We start from the raw sequence: 16,145 nt of genomic DNA, 5'->3' as shown, positions 1-16,145 counted from the left end.
AATATTATGCATGTTATTGCTTTTGATGATCATATACTTTGTTGTAGAGACAAAATAAACATAATATTTTCTTGTGCATTAAGAAAGTATGGCTAAACTTTGCCAATAAAAGTCAAAGTTATCCCATGCTCATGCTTGTTTGGAGAAGCCAAAAATAAATTCAAAAACTCACACACACATGCATAATTATATGGTCAAAGATTCAAAATTCATAGTTAATTGCTTCAATAATTGTAGCCTAAGACTTGATGAGTTTGCCAAAACAAATATGGATTGTTAGGCTAGATAACTATTTAATTTCTACCAATGGAAAATACTCAAATATTTGAATACCCGACAATTAATTAAATTTAGAAAACAAAATGGATACCCAAAAATTTTAGGTGGAGGTCCAACCTCATGCCTACCACCAGACGGTGATATAATCATTTTTGAGACACCAAATACCAAAATTTTCCAAATCTATCGATAATCTCGATTAAAAACAAAATGATTTTATTGTTGTACAACAGGGGTGTCAAAATCGGATCTGACATGTCAACTCGATACGATTCGACTTGAAAAAAAATCAAATTTGGGGCTTTCGGCTTCCATTCAGGTCGGGTTGGCCCTTATATCTGATCCAAAAAATAATCGTATTCGGGTCAACCGGTCGACCCGAAGATTTTAAATATATATATATATATATATATAATAAATAGTGCATATATTTTATATATTGTATATTTGAAAAAAAATTATTGTGTGTTTATATCATAAATTTCATAATTTAATAATATTTTGTACATTTTTTATTTAATTTTCTACCCATTTGACTTTCAAATTTAAATTACAAAGGAGATTTTGTTATTATGTGTTTTAGTTCACGTTCGAATGAAGTTCAAGTTGAACTGTTTTTAAATAATAGTGTGCATCAACCCAACCTGATACTCACCAATTGACACCATGCACAATGCTGATTTTAGAAAAGTTTTCCTCGTACAAATAACATGGAATGATTGTCTTTTTCAAGCGTTTTTGTTTTCTTCTTGCATATTTCTAATATAATATTATCGTTTGACAACTATTGTTTCGTTATATTATATTAATTTTTGGTGAATTATATTTTTATATTTTAGAAAATATATTTGAAATTTTTAATGTTTTTGGGTAAATATATTTTGGAAATGTTTTGAGAAATAAAAATAAATGATTTAATTGTTTTGAGAAAATAAAAAATTTAATGTCAAATCATATAAAGAAAGTATTATTTATAAAAAAAATTGGCTTAAATTCTGAAAATAGTTTATTTTTGAAGAGATGGATGTAACGTAATAATCAGGAACGAAGCTAGAAATTTCATTATGGGCAGCGAAATTGAATTTTTTTAAATAATTCATCATTTAAAAAACGAAGAATATAAATGTAAAGTTCAATATTTTCTCAAATTTTTTTTTATTATATTTGGCACATATATATATACACACACACACACACACACAAATATAAAGCCCCCACCTACGCTCCTTGGGTAATAATATATAATAAATTACTTTTGAAAAAATGATTAAAGACATTGGTTATATGTCATGATCCATATGAAAAGGAGTTAAAATGAGATTTACAGGCAAAGAAGAAAAATGAGAAATAGTGTTTATTTATTGAGGTGGGTTCGAAAAGTTTTTCCTAAAAATTAAACAAATATATTTGAAATAATTCAACCATCTCTGGGACAAGCAGGCAAGATCAGCAACCAATTCAACTCAAACCCATAATAAATATTCTGAAATCACAAATGAAGTCCTAAATTCTATATCACAGATGCAGTTCGTTCAATTTGAGCCATAATTCTGGGGACTGATGGTACACAACTGAAGATTTCCGAGCCATTGGCATTAAAAGGCTCGCTCGTCTTTCGAAAGCAACGAAAACTGATGTATCGACTTATGCAGCAAGAGTTGCAACTGAAAATTTCCATTTTCTGGCATGTCATGTCCTTACATCTGCAGATTGAAAGAAAAACATATGATCACAAGGCACGAAGCGAACAAATTCAGAAACAATATTGATATCCGACGTGAGATATGTTAACAATACTTTCATCAGTTTAACCTCAAAAGTCAAACTTTATTAACTGATCACCTAATACATTAACAAGCACAATCTTATTGCCTAACTAACATAAAAAAAATTCCAGTGGCATCTATCACAACACCAATATCGCATCTAAACCAAAATTCGCAAAATATCAACTACCATTCCTGTGAAATTTATGGCACCAAACCCATTCTTACTCAATTCACTGTCTTGCCATCCTCTCATCTCTAACACAAATCTACATTGATAAAAAAAAGGCAACATTGTTAATGTGTACATTGTAGTACCCCATGTCCTATGTGGGTTAGAAAATGAATTCTAAAAGAGATTATAATGGCTTACAAAGGACTTGAGTTAAACATTTTTCGCAAAGAGAAGACAGTCACATAATTGTTGTTACAGGAGCCCACTGTGTAATTGCGCTTGCGCAGGCCCGGGGCGTCACATGCACTTCATAATTTCTAAAATGGGAAAGGCCATTCTCCTGGCTCATTTTATTGAATTTCAGTTTCTCATCAGGAGTTAATTCATAAAGATATATACATGTCTGTCTCACAAAAAGTTGAACACCAGGTTTAGGAAGATAATAAACAAAAAAGGTGAATTCAATCTACCATAAGGATACTGCCTTAATCTTAAATCAAATGACCCATGTTTGCTATATCAGCACTATCAACATTAATATCACTCATGTGTTGAAATATGAACCCTTAGATACATGATTAGGATACTACCTTAGGGTAGCATCTCATCTCCCCAGATAAAAGTTTGCTGAGAATGGACAATGTGATGTGGTTGTTGGCCGAGGACGAACAATGAGATGTGGTTTAGGCGTTGCTTTGGTGGTAGAAATAGGGAGGAAAGACTGTCCACTAAAGACCTAAGAAACAGTTTATATCTTTAGTTCTTAATCCCCCCCCACCTCTGTCTTTTCCAATTAATTTTTTTTAAGTGAATTTAAGCAAGCATGGTAACATAATGATGTATCACTATTTATTCACTTGCAAAACCTTTACAAATGTGCATTTCACCCAAATCACGAACTTTAGATTTTCTTTCTATTTTTTTCTGGATGCATAAGAAACTATATTAGATCAATCATCATATGTAGGGGTGAGCAAGATTTCGGTTAAACCGAATTAATCGACCGAACAGAGCCAATTCGGAAATTCGGTTCGGTTATTTCTGAAATTCGGTTTTCAAATTAAAAAAATTTGGTTAATTCGGTTCGGTTACGGTTTTCAACATTTTGAAATCGGTTAACAAAATTAACCGATATAATAAATATTATTATTTAATAAATTTTTATTATTTATCAATTTTTATATATATTTTAATTTTTAATTTTAAAATCGATATAATATGTATTAATTATGTTCAAACAAAACTTATACATTTGTGATGTGTGTGATTTTATGTTTTTGTGCATTTGTGTATATTGCAGTGTTCAATAAAAATTATATATATAATTAAAGTTAAATCACAATTTTTTTAAAAAAACTAATCGGTTAATACCGAATTAACCGATTTTAATTCGGTTCGGTTTTCATCGGTTATGAAAATTAATTTGGTCGGTTCGGTTATGACTAAATATTTCAGTTCGGTTCGGTTATCGCTAATTCGGTTCGGTCGGTAACCGAACCGACCAAGTGCTCACCCCTAATTATATGCAATGAAATTAATTTTGATCCACATGACAAAGAGAAATTAAAACTTGCATATAAATATATGGTTTGAGTAAAAATACAGATAACGACTTAGCATATCAATTCATAATAGGATTCTATTCTACGAGAAATTTGCCAGCATCCATAAATCAATGGTGTTGATGAAAATGATCAAACCAATTTCAAAGCATAATACAATTATTTAAAAATTTGATAAACATCTAGACACAGAGGTGAAGCCAAAAATTAAATGATGAAGAAAGAAATGTACTGGATAAACTACATTAAGGCATGTTGCCACCATATTAATCAAATAAAACCAAGCATGGATCAAATATATCAGAACTGCACCTAATTGGTTTCAGCTTTTATGTGTTCTACATCTCATAGTTTTCACCAGAAAATGGACTATCAGTTTTGTTTCTAGGCAGCTGATTGTGTTGCAGCCGATATGAAGCCAAGAAGAGAAGAGGATGAGGTACCAAGATTGCGTAAGGAAAAGGCTAATCCATTTTCACATCCTATCTAGATTCCAGAACAGGACCTTAAGTATGTGAAGATCAATCCATTAGACATGCTATAAAGAATTGTTCAAGAATCAACCGTAACCCCCTTTTTAAACACCAGTTTGCTGCAAAAACTTGTTAGAAAGTTGCTCAAAATAAGACCACATAACGAACCTTGTTTAGAGTGTGGTAAGTGAAGGTCCTGCACTGGTGAAGTACACAGCAAGATCCACATCAAGATCATCAAACTTAGAGATGAAAGGGTGTGCCTGGATTTTTTACAATACATTCGATCAACAGGGGACCCAAAAATCTTTGTATAATTATGATTAAATTTAAAAAGTGTAAAGTACCATGAGCTCGTTTGCTGACAGTCTATTTTTAGGATCTTTTTGCACACTGAGAAAATTCGATAAAACAACATTACATATACCAGAAGATAAATCCAATAAACATGGGTACACAGAGAAACAATAGAATAAGGAAAACAACATATGATATCTTGTTATTGAACAAGTACAAAATTACATCTAATTATATTGTAAACAAGAGGAATTTAGACGCAGGCCCAGCAGAGATCGCAATGCTGCTGCACAGAGTTTCCCTTTGAGTAAACTGAATTTAGACGCTCATAAATGATTCCCAAGACAAGATATTGTAAAAGCACCTCTAAAACATTAAGTTTTAAATGGTACTTCAGTATCAAATAAGTATTTAAGGGTTTTAAACTTCATTTAGTCATAACAAAATTGAGAAGAGAAAACAGATTTGAGATAAAAGGGATTGACTATGCATCATGGAAAAACTCGATTATGGGAACATATATTAAGTAAGATATTTACCAAGCAGAAATAAAAGAACAAAACTCTGGAGAGAACAGATCAGAAGGTGCGCGTGGTTCTGGTTGATCAACAATGGTTTCCATCAACTCATAGACGTTGGTCCACCCAGGAGGCTGTGGTGGTGAGTATGGGAAACTTCCTGTTGCACACTCAAGCAGAACCAAACCAAGGCTCCAGATGTCGCTACTGTAACCATACCTGCCTCCAAGGATTCTCTCAGGCTAATAACAAGACCAAATGTGCATATTAAATGTTAGAATTTGAGGAATTGTAATGCACAAAAACTGCAGGGCAAAGTAGCTTAGATAAATTCAATCGCAGAATGAGAGATGTAATTCTACAGCAAGAATATAAAGATAATCATCCGAGAAAATAGCATCACTAAATATAGTCTTGGATGAGGAGGGTATTACTCACAGACATGTAGTTGTAAGTGCCAACGAAGGTATTTGCCAGACCAGATGTGCTAGCCAGTATTGCACTGACACCAAAGTCAGTGATCTTGACTTCACCTCTGTGGTTTACTAATAAATTTGAAGGTTTCATGTCCCGGTGAATTATATGTTTTTCATGATGAAGATACCACAAGCCTTTGAGTACCTATATTGGAGTGACAGGATATAGTTAGTACTCGAGTTGATTTCACAACTGACGATTGAAAATTAAAATGCATGTATCACCTGTTTACAAATTGCAGCAAGATATGGTTCTGGAATTTTGTTAACCTTGGTCAGAAAGTCTGCAAGAGATCCTCCATCCATATACTCCAGAATTATAGAGATTGCACCATTATCATAAAAAGACTGATAACAAACTACAACATAGGGACATTGAGATGACTGATTGATTTTCAGTTCTTGTGCGATATGTTTGCGAGCGGATTCTTCAATATTCATTTGAATAACCTGAATTTTAAGTGATGTTATCAAAAGGAACAACATCAGTGGTTTGGTTCCGCAATGTGAAGGTATCTACTGCAAATAAGTTCATTTTAAGAAAATTCATGGAGATCAAATAGATCATAATCAATTTTGAAGCCTATTGTAAGTGTAAGCGGAAAAACCACATAATGACACCACCCTTGTGGTTCGAGTGGCATAAGCCTCTCGCCCTCTCCCCATAGGGGTAGAGACCAGGTTTCAAACCTTGGATACAGCAAACCCCATTGGACATCACTTCTTATCCAAAAATCTGTTAAACATATTAATAACTTATGCACTGTTGACTTCCCAAATAAATAAAAATTTGACGAAAGGGGATCAAACTTTCTAATTATAAAATTGGCACTGCTAGAGTTTTCCTATTTTCCTTATAACCTCGCCGTACCACGTCTTTGCAAATTACTCTAAAAGCATTTACAGAAAAAGTAAAAGACAACTCTGGACACGGAGTCCAGTTCTTTAAATACAGAAAACAAAGTAGCGGGTAGTATCATGTATTGCAGTTTAAATACAATACCTTGAGAGCAAAAAATTGCCCAGTCCATTTATGCTGCACCAAGCGTACGATGCCTCCATTTCCTTTACCAATAACTCGAACAGCATCAAAGTCACCTAAGCTCAACTGGTTATCTGATGGTTGTATTAAGGTTGGCTGAAAAAGAGAACAAGTACACGGAAATAAATGCATTTACAATATCTTCTCTATACTTTCAGCTACCTGTTGGAAACTACTTGACAGCAAAACAAAAGAGTCAAAAGCACGAAATAAGCCCGATGATTCAGTATATCAACATTCAATGGCAATATAATGTAATGCAAAAATATGAAATCGCTTATTTGTCGCAAAGCATTTCACCATACACACATTCATCGAAAATCCATAATATGAAAGAACTTAAATTCTTCAAAGTTGTATGCACCTAAAAATAATAAATTAAGTTAAAACAGCACAAAGGATATCTTGTCATATTAACCGATCACACAAGTATTTTATTAACTCGTCAAATCAAAAGCAAACGATTAGCAGACTCTGATCAAAAGTACAGACAAAATCAACATGCATTTGGACAAATCAAAACGAACTGAAATGGCCTAACGCAGAAACAATGCGATAGTTCTCTAATTTTCATTACTTCAAAACCCCTATGAACTTCCCAAGACACTAAACAACGGAGCCAAAAAAGTTATTTTTAAGGGAAAAATGATAAAAATCTCTCCAAGAACCGAAACGGAGAAGCAATGAACTCATGAACGGCAGAGACATACAGCATCAACTTCGCTTTGAGAGACAACACGAACGCCATCTCTGTTCACCAACAGATCACCATCCTTAAACGTCCCCGATTCGCTTCTGCGTACAAAAAAGCAACAGATCATCGTCAGTAAAGGAAACTAAAGAAGTCCCGACCCAGTTCATCAAAACCATAAACCCACAAATTTCCTTGAATAAACATACGTACAGAAATTTGGAGAGAGAATCTTCATCTGGAGGTGGGAGAGAGAGCTTCAGCTTAGGTGCTAATGCCCCTTTGTTCATTTTCTTTCTTTCCTCATTCTTCATCCCTCTTCAATGGTGGAAAACTTTTCCCTATGCCCAAAATCTCTTTACCACTTTGCTTCGATTTCCTCCCCCCTTCTCCAACACTATGTATCTGGATTTGGGCAAGATCAAAGAACTTTCGCGCAAAAACGTTTCCACGTTAGGTGAAGACCAGTGGGCGCACGAACTCATGCTCACCCAGACAGCGAATTGATAGGTGGGACTGATTATAATATATTCGATTTCACTCCCCCCGTTTACTTTTCTTTCGTTACCATGTACTCCAATGATTTTTTAATTCTTACATGTGACATCAATTAAACATAACTACTCTTGATAAAAAGAAAATTTTGAAAAATTACATATCAATTTTAAAATTTTCTGATTTTTAATAAGTTTTTAGATTGTTTTTAAATAAATTATTTTTTCATGAAAAACAAAAGGAAAAATAGAGGGTTTAAAAAAAAAGAGATATATTTTGGGTTCCAAAAAATCAAATAAATACACTATGACCACTAAAAAAACTCGTCTTACAGTTTTAAATATAAAAATACTAACCAAATTGTTAAGTAGTTTATTTCTCAATTGATAACATAGTCAACTCATTCTATCTTTTATTATGACATGATTGATTGAATAAAATTTTTGATGAGTTTTGATTTTGAGAAACTTCGTTTGGAAACTTACTATTGTAACGAGAATAATGAACAAGATTTTATAAATAATGTGAGCATTTGATAAATATTCATAAATTCTATTTAGATAATTCAGTACATGAGTTACTAATTTTGCTTCTCTTGACAATGAGAACTTCAAAATGTCAACTTTGAAGATGAATCATCCTCATCGATATGGTAACAACCCCAATAATTAGCGATTTTATATTGGTCCAACTACATTGTTATATAATAAATTTAAGGAAACAAAAATATTTTTTGTTTATATTGAGCCCAAGAAAATTATATTTCTATTGAAAAAAAATTAGCAAGAGAACTAGAAATAATAAATTTTTATAAATAAATTTATCAAGAAGCCTGAGAATAATCAAATTAAGAAAATATATAATAAAAAAGACGTTGGATTATAAACAGGGGAAAATTCTAAAAAATTCCTCAGACAACCCACAGTGCAATTAATACTCTCAACCCCACTACAGCAAACAAAATATGTACTATGTTCGTCTTTCAAATTTGTGCCTCGCACCCATACAAGATCATAACATGGCTCTGAGGTGCTGCCTGATTCAATAGAATCAGCATAGTTATTGCAATGATCTTGTGATATAATCGATTAAGTCGGTTTGATCTTCTACTTCCGGTGAGTTTTTCATCAATCTTATCAGCCCAAAATTCAATCAGACATGTAAATGAATCGGGAGTCAAGACCGTGCTACATCAGAAACGTTATTTCCGGTGTATTATTTAAAATGAGCGTGTAATTTTCTCTCACCCAAAATTGAAATATGAAGTTTTTAATTTTTTTTTCCATAAATTTTCATTGAAATAAGACACATACCTAAAGCAAACGACTTCCAAAAATTTTCTTGTTGTTTAGATTAGGCATACTTTGTTTTTAAAAAGCGAATTATGTCCAGTCGAAATCAAACTTCCCAAACTCAACTAAATTGATTTTTGGATTAGAAAAGGAGTCTTTTCCTACAATTTTGAAGTCCTAAAGGAGTCTTTTCCTATATATATATATATATATTAAATATAAAGTAAAACATAACATTTATATATTGTATTATACATACAATATATATATGTTTGCATGTGTTTGTAGGACTAAGTGCTTGCTCATTTACTAAAAGTTATAGTTAATGATGACGATGTAACTTAAATTTTTAAACTATACAAAAGTTCAAACACCACGTTTCGATTGTTCTATCAAATAAAAACGATTATTTAACCTCAATAAATATGAGTATTTGAGTTCTTTTAATAGCTTTAAATATATTTTACCAATACAACGTCTCATAGAAAAACTTATTATTGTTATGCAAAAATTTGTGTGAGGTGGTCTCACGAGTACAGTCTCTTATTTGGGTCATGCATGAAAAATTATTATTTTTTATGTTAAGAGTATTACTTTTTATTGTGAATATCATTAGGATTGACCCGTCTCACAGATAAAAATTTGTGATATCATCTCACAAGAGACCTACTCTTAGTGCTAATAAATTTTGATAACTACTAAAACTTAAATAATAAAATATTATTTAAGAAACTGAAAAAAAAAGGAAATTAAAGAAAAGGACAAAGAAGGGAATAAGATAAAGAAACAAACAAACCGGCGGTTCGAGTGCGTAGACTGCTTATTTGTGAAGCATGGAAGAAGTCGTCGACACTATGAATACATGCCAATTCATCAGAGATTCCTTCTATTAAATCTTAATCTGCGAAATCATTTCATGAAAACAATTCCCAGTTCTCTCTGCTCCGAGGTAATTTCCAGTTTATTTTATTGATTTTTGTGATTTTTTTAGGTTAGATTATCCCATGTTTGTTTTGCTATTGTTGAATTTTGGTTTGAATGCGCCATTTTCTCTGTTGGGTTTAGTGTGTTTCGTGTTTTGACTTAATGGGTTTAAAGGAAATTAGGGATTTAATTTCTGAAAGGGGGAATATTTTACGTGTTTTCATTCATGGAATCAATGATCCAGGATTCCAGTATTGCCACACAAGGAGGATAGAAGAGTGTGTTTGAGATTTGTGCACATGATTCTTTTTCTTTTATTTGGTGAGCATTTAATTATTTTTTGGTATGAACATAGTAAAACCATCTTCGGATTTAGTTTTGGTTGTGGTGAAATTATTGATGCAATTTTTTATGGGATAGGGTGAAATCAACCGGCTTCCTTCATTTGGCAAACCTATATAGTAACTCAAATTGTATGTTAATCAGTGTATTAATAGATGATATAATTATCAGTAGTAATGTGCATGTATTTGTATGTGTGCGATTGTGTTATACATATGGTCTAAGAGGCGTCTTTTTACCTTTGAACCTCTGATACTATGTTTGAATCATGAATCTATTGAAGAAATAGGGAAACAAAAGTTTTTTACAATTTTTTTTTTATCAAACCTTCTCCAGTTATATGTCGGTTTATGTTTTTACATTATTGTGTCCATGAAAAAATTGTTACGGCAATCACTTTTAAGTGGTTTTGCTCTACTTTTGCCCTTTTCTCAACAAAATCCTAGACAAAACATAGTGTAAAGTCTCTTTGTCATATGCAACCAAATACATTACATCTATGTTTGGTTTACCTACTTATAGAATGAGGTAGGACTTTTATTGACTTAAAGTTGTTTCAATGTCCTTTTGTCATGCATTTTACCTTCCCCTGTCCATTCAACCTGTCATTTTCTTTTTGTTAAATCATAGTAAAACTCTATAATTATACAACGTCGATGTTCCATTAACTTTCTAAAACAGGTAGCCGAGACGTGACTGTGGAAGGTAGGATCTCCAGGTCCTTCTATATAAATCCTCTGGAGACATTCGCATGGATCAGAGTAATTTAGTTTTACTTTCTGTCCCTACATTGAATGCGTAACTTTGCATGTGAATATCTGCATCTTGTCTGTTTTTCTAAGTATTTTCTGAGCCACCGATAGGGGTTACTCACGTTGTAAAGTGAAAATTATGATAAGGGTTAGAAAGAAGCCCATAAATTTTAAAACACAGAAGTATCTAATAATCACTAGGTCTGGTAACGTTTCTGTTTGATGGTTTTTTTTTTTTAAACCCTTACTTTGAGTTATAAATCAATGTAAATATGTGTTTGAATTTTAGCTGTGAACCACCTATTTTGACCATGGCAAAAGAAGAGCATAGCGACCTAAATCACTTGGCTATTTTTTGAACCCTTTAACATTGGTTAATACTTTCTACTAGTTTATCATGAGCTAAAATTGAAATCCACTAAAGACAACTGCATTATATCTCAGAAGTTTTAGAACTTCAATGCTCAGTAGCCGCAGCAAAAAATTGTCAATTATAACTTAATCTGGTTTAGATGTCCATCATGACTGTCAGAGAGAAATATGTGTCATTTTGAGTTGTGGGAAGATATATTATCTGGCTGTTAATTTTGGGGCTGTTGGGAAACTTCAATATCTTCTGAAATACTAAGATTTGCAAGATGAAGAAAAAAAAGAAATAGAGAGAATAAACCGAAAAACTTCTTGGTGTAACAGATGCTACTATTGAGGAGGGAAAGGGTAGAAATGACCTCGAACTTATCAGTTCAGTTTCAGATAAGCAATCCGATCTTTTCAGACCATCAGTTCGATATTATTCCACGTTTAAAGGTAGCAACTTTGTTTGTCATTAAAGTTAAAACTACCTTATTATCATCGAAAAATTGTGTTCACACAGGACCATAAATATCATATAGACTAGTTCTAATGCGATTTAGCGCTTGCCATGAAGCTTTTGGAAATGATAGCCTAGGCGTTATTCCATAAATGCACCACCCTTAATTGTAAATGTTGTTCACACAGGACCATAAATATCTTCGTACTCTAGTTCTAAATGTGATCTAGCTTGTCATGAAGCTTTTGGAAATGATAACGTAGGCATTATTCCATGACTGCACCCTACACACGTACTTTTTATCTTCCCAATCACCATTTTCTTTTGTTTCAGAGCATACTCCTCAGCTTCTGATTATGTTAATCTATTTTTGTTCTCTGGATTGTTACTTGGGAGATATCATATCCAGGGTGCAGGTCCCTATTTCAGCAGGGTGTCATGTATTGAACTTCTTGTGCTCGTTATCCAGACTGAATATCACAATCCTATTTTTCCTCTCTTATGCTGCTGACATATCTTTCTATTGTAATCCAACTTCTAATATATTCTCTCCCCAGTGTCTTTAGTTTCCCTATTTTTTTCTGTGTTTTTCTAGTATTTGTTAGAGCTTCATAGAAACCTTTACAACCAATTTTAAATTCACATGGGTTATGGATAATACTTCTGTCTTGTTCCACGGTTCTCACCTGATTAGCAGATACTATTTATGAACCTCTATTGTTCTTGTTATGCGTAGAAAATGATGGTATTGTAATTTATTGTATCTAATACCAACATATGAGATACACAATTATGTTTCCTAGGACCAGCTGTGGATGTTGCGGACCGGGAAAAAGGCAGATATGCTCTAATTAGAGATGACGAAAACTCTCAAGTAGGAACATACGACAAACCTCTTCCATGCTTTGGCTGTGGAATTGGATGGTTTTCGTAAGTAGAATCTTATTTTTTATTATACGGCCTTCTCCAGTTCTCACTGATACGATAATTTCATTCTTTCCTTCTTCAGTTTTCTAGTTGGTTTTTTATGCCCTGTGATGTGGTATTATGCTACAATCTTATACTTCGGAAATTACTATCACAAGGATCCCAGGGAACGGGCTGGGCTTGCTGCTTCCGCAATTTCTGTGGGTCGTTACTTATTCAACATGATCTGAATCTATTGTGACATCTAATTCTAACCCAGACAGACCTGAGACCGGGATTTGTTTTGCAGGCATTGGCGTGCTCCGTGTTATTGTTCATAATCACCATTATTCTGCTTGTCTAGCTTTGGAGTCACTACTTTTACTACCATTTGTTCAAACGGTTGTTACAAGCATGGATATAGGAGTTCATATACTTTACACACCCGTACATATAAATATTTGGGGCCGAAACCCCTTGTGTACACAAACAAAATATGTGTCGTTTGGTGTCGTCTTCGCTAGAGATTACAGAAGTTTGACAGGAAATTCATGTCGCATTTAATCCTAAATTTCCGAAGCCTGTAATGCACACTTCTGGTGAGTATTTGTTATCTGTACCATGTAATTGAGTAATGAACTTTTTTTCTTTAGTGATCGTTTCTTACTTTTTGAAATACCCATTTATACAATACATTAATGCACATTATCTTGATGTGTATATCTTTGTTGTTGTGGGAATAAAATATTTTAAAATAATATAAACTTGTTATAAATTTTTTTATTAATAAAAAAGAATCTAAAATTAATTTATAATAACCTGTAATTATATTATATTTTAGACTATATAATACTTCCTCTGAGTACTGCCCTGTTTAATTGGAAGCACTGTAAATTTACATAATCACACAGAATTTAGCATCAAAATTCACATACTACACAAATAGTTCAATTCCAAACGCAAGGATATCAACATCTTGACAAGAACTTCTGGAGCTCATCCATGACTGATCCAAAGTCCGCCTTCACATTCACCGGGGAATTCGAATACCGACAGGCCATCTCCTTGATCCCCTTGGAATGGTAATCAATCTTTGACTCTGTAAATTTCAATCCGTGCGCGGTGCTAATGACAACAGTCCTATCTGTCGGATGAATAATGCCATCCCGCCTAAGCTTGATTAATGCTGCCATGGCTACTCCGGTATGGGGGCAAATAAACATTCCTGTTGAATCTGCCAACGCCATTGCATCCATTAGTTCCTCCTCTGTAGCTTCCTCCACGATCCCATTCGAATTCTTGAGAGCATAGACTGCTCTGTCGATGGAGACAGGGTCACCAATCTGTATAGCGGATGCATAGGTAGTTTCGGCTTTTACTGGTTTGAATTCTTTCCACCCTGATTTGTAGTGTAAGAACAATGGATTTGCGTTGTGGGATTGAGCACAAACAAGCCCTGGAATCCGGTCCACTAGGCCTAATTCTTGGCACATTTTGAAGCCTTTGTAGAATGTATAAATGTTGCCCAAGTTTCCTCCAGGGACAATTACCCAGTCCGGAACTTGCCAGTCGAATTGCTGTAATATTTCAATGGCTGCGGTTTTTTGACCTTCCAATCTTAAACTGTTCAAAGAATTAGCTAAGTATATGGGTAACTCATTTGTGACTTCGCGGATTAATTTCATACAACCATCAAAATCTGAGTCAACGCTGAGCACAAACGCACCATTCGCGATTGGTTGAACTAATTGGGCCATGGAAATCTTGTCGGCGGGCAATATGACTATAGATGGTATATTGGCGGCCGCGCAGTAGGCTGAGAGGGCCGCTGAGGTGTCTCCGGTGGAAGCGCAGCCGACACCAACTAACGGACGGTTCATTTTCCGCAGTCTGTTGACTTGGCTGACCAAAACAGTCATGCCCAAATCCTTGAAACTGCCGGTGTGACTAATGCCACAGTGTTTGACCCATAAATCATTCATCCCAAGATGTCTCTTGCCGAATCTCTCGGCCCAGAAAAGATTGGAGTTTCCCTCGAATGCGCTGACGATGTCGTCGTTATCGAGTTCCGGTAGGACCCATTCCTTCTTGGACCAAACGCCGGAGCCATAGGGCCACTTGGTGGTTCCCACGCGAGAGTCGAAAAGGGTCTTCCAGTATTGGCCATCGAATTGCTTCAGAGCATTCATGTCGTGCTGCACGTCTAGGAGGCCGCCGTCGCGGCTCCTGTATACTACTTCGTCGAGGGAGTACGATTCCAAGGTGGGAACGTTCGTGGATATGGAGGTGAAAGGGACGTACTTTGCGGAGAATTGAAGTGTGAGTGGAGGTGGCGGTGGGGACGACGGCGGAGAAGCGACCGACGGTGTGGCGGTGCATTTCATAGTGGGTACCGCTTTGAAGCGGCGGTGGAGGACAGAAGAATTTAAGAGTTGAGAGGCAGCCATGTGTCAGAACGGGGGGCAGGCGGTGGCAGAGGGAGGCGGAGCAGCGGAGTGAAGAGTTGGAGGGAGCCTTCTCACATATAAAAGCTGGCCAATTGGCCATATAATAAAGTAAATACCAATTGATGGCACGTGTTAAATATTTTAAAAGTATATCATATTTTATTTTAGTGACAAAAAATTAAAATATACACTCGTTTAAATCATTATTATTATACGAATATTTATAAAGTAATATAATATTTAGAGGGTGGGAAACATCTTTATTAAATTTATTCTGCATTATATGGATTGAAATATTATTTATATAATATACAATCATACATGCTTGTTCTTTCTAGGCTCTGGCTGTCACTTTTTTTTTGCCTCAAGGGTCAGGTTTTCATATTTTAAGTCGTTTTCCCCCATTTTTGTGTTTGGATATTTATGATATATACTAATACAGTGACACAAGCGTTGCTTGCTTGTATAATATTTTTTATAATTCATTTGATTTATATTTAAATGAGGATCAAAATATAATTATAAGAAATAATGAGAGACTATACACTGTAATTTTGATATATAAATTAAAAAATAAATTGAAAAATAAAAAATAAAAAAGTGACATCAATAAGAATTGAAACTATAACTTAAACCCCAAAAACAATTATTTTATCCGCTGAACTACATATAACTTACATTAAAATTTTAACGTTTTATTAATATATAAGTATTAAAACAGACCATGACACCAAAGTTAGTTACTATAAAGATCTCAAACTTAATAAAATAACATATATATATATATATATATATACATATATATATACACACACACACTAACATTGTAGCGTGTTTCAACTTCCAAGTCAACGGTAAGAATGGGAAGATTAGAATAAGGTAAAAACGTACGTGAGA

The 16,145-nt window shown here is 34.0% G+C and overlaps 3 protein-coding genes across 7 annotated transcripts; 1 reads left to right on the top strand and 2 right to left on the bottom strand.

Moving 5' to 3' along the window:
• Positions 1-1,620: 1,620 nt before the first annotated feature.
• Positions 1,621-7,790, bottom strand: LOC142528387 (mitogen-activated protein kinase kinase SIPKK). 2 transcript variants are annotated; one of them, XM_075633436.1, is made up of 9 exons: positions 7,493-7,790; positions 7,299-7,383; positions 6,550-6,684; positions 5,772-5,996; positions 5,509-5,691; positions 5,092-5,312; positions 4,603-4,648; positions 4,420-4,518; positions 1,621-1,982 (listed from the first exon to the last, which is right to left on the bottom strand). In XM_075633436.1, the coding sequence occupies exons 1-8, from the start codon at positions 7,591-7,593 to the stop codon at positions 4,429-4,431; spliced, it is 1,086 nt and encodes a 361-aa protein (XP_075489551.1). In that variant the 5' UTR covers positions 7,594-7,790; the 3' UTR covers positions 1,621-1,982; positions 4,420-4,428. The 2 variants fall into 2 exon arrangements, with proteins under 2 accessions (XP_075489551.1, XP_075489549.1); XM_075633434.1 differs by having other exon boundaries at positions 4,424-4,518.
• Positions 7,791-9,862: 2,072 nt separating this feature from the next.
• On the top strand, positions 9,863-13,455 carry LOC142528369 (uncharacterized). 4 transcript variants are annotated; one of them, XM_075633419.1, is made up of 6 exons: positions 9,863-10,015; positions 11,014-11,093; positions 11,778-11,891; positions 12,705-12,825; positions 12,905-13,022; positions 13,112-13,455. In XM_075633419.1, the coding sequence occupies exons 2-6, from the start codon at positions 11,084-11,086 to the stop codon at positions 13,163-13,165; spliced, it is 417 nt and encodes a 138-aa protein (XP_075489534.1). In that variant the 5' UTR covers positions 9,863-10,015; positions 11,014-11,083; the 3' UTR covers positions 13,166-13,455. The 4 variants fall into 4 exon arrangements, with proteins under 4 accessions (XP_075489534.1, XP_075489528.1, XP_075489542.1 ...); XM_075633413.1 differs by having other exon boundaries at positions 9,864-10,015; positions 12,699-12,825; XM_075633427.1 differs by lacking the exon at positions 11,778-11,891 and having other exon boundaries at positions 9,865-10,015.
• Positions 13,456-13,654: 199 nt separating this feature from the next.
• Positions 13,655-15,338, bottom strand: LOC142528351 (threonine synthase 1, chloroplastic-like). The gene has a single exon (XM_075633395.1). The coding sequence runs from the start codon at positions 15,246-15,248 to the stop codon at positions 13,770-13,772; it is 1,479 nt and encodes a 492-aa protein (XP_075489510.1). The 5' UTR covers positions 15,249-15,338; the 3' UTR covers positions 13,655-13,769.
• Positions 15,339-16,145: the final 807 nt, after the last annotated feature.

The sequence above is a fragment of the Primulina tabacum genome, chromosome 2, assembly GCF_025594145.1.
Source record: "Primulina tabacum isolate GXHZ01 chromosome 2, ASM2559414v2, whole genome shotgun sequence".
NCBI lineage: Eukaryota > Viridiplantae > Streptophyta > Magnoliopsida > Lamiales > Gesneriaceae > Primulina > Primulina tabacum.
The sequence above is the reverse complement of the archived record's forward strand: the minus strand, read 5'-3'. Positions and strand labels throughout refer to the sequence as shown.

Excerpts from the sequence above, each read along its gene's own strand:
- LOC142528387 (XM_075633436.1), bottom strand. The coding sequence starts at position 7,593 with ATGAAGAATGAGGAAAGAAAGAAAATGAACAAAGGGGCATTAGCACCT. Across the intron at positions 5,997-6,549 it reads GGCAATTTTTTGCTCTCAAG|GTTATTCAAATGAATATTGA; the intron begins GTATTGTATTTA and ends CTTAAAATTCAG. Across the intron at positions 5,692-5,771 it reads TTGCTGCAATTTGTAAACAG|GTACTCAAAGGCTTGTGGTA; the intron begins GTGATACATGCA and ends ACTCCAATATAG.
- LOC142528369 (XM_075633413.1), top strand. Across the intron at positions 11,892-12,698 it reads ATATTATTCCACGTTTAAAG|GACCAGCTGTGGATGTTGCG; the intron begins GTAGCAACTTTG and ends TATGTTTCCTAG. Across the intron at positions 12,826-12,904 it reads TGTGGAATTGGATGGTTTTC|TTTTCTAGTTGGTTTTTTAT; the intron begins GTAAGTAGAATC and ends TTCCTTCTTCAG.
- LOC142528351 (XM_075633395.1), bottom strand. The coding sequence starts at position 15,248 with ATGGCTGCCTCTCAACTCTTAAATTCTTCTGTCCTCCACCGCCGCTTC.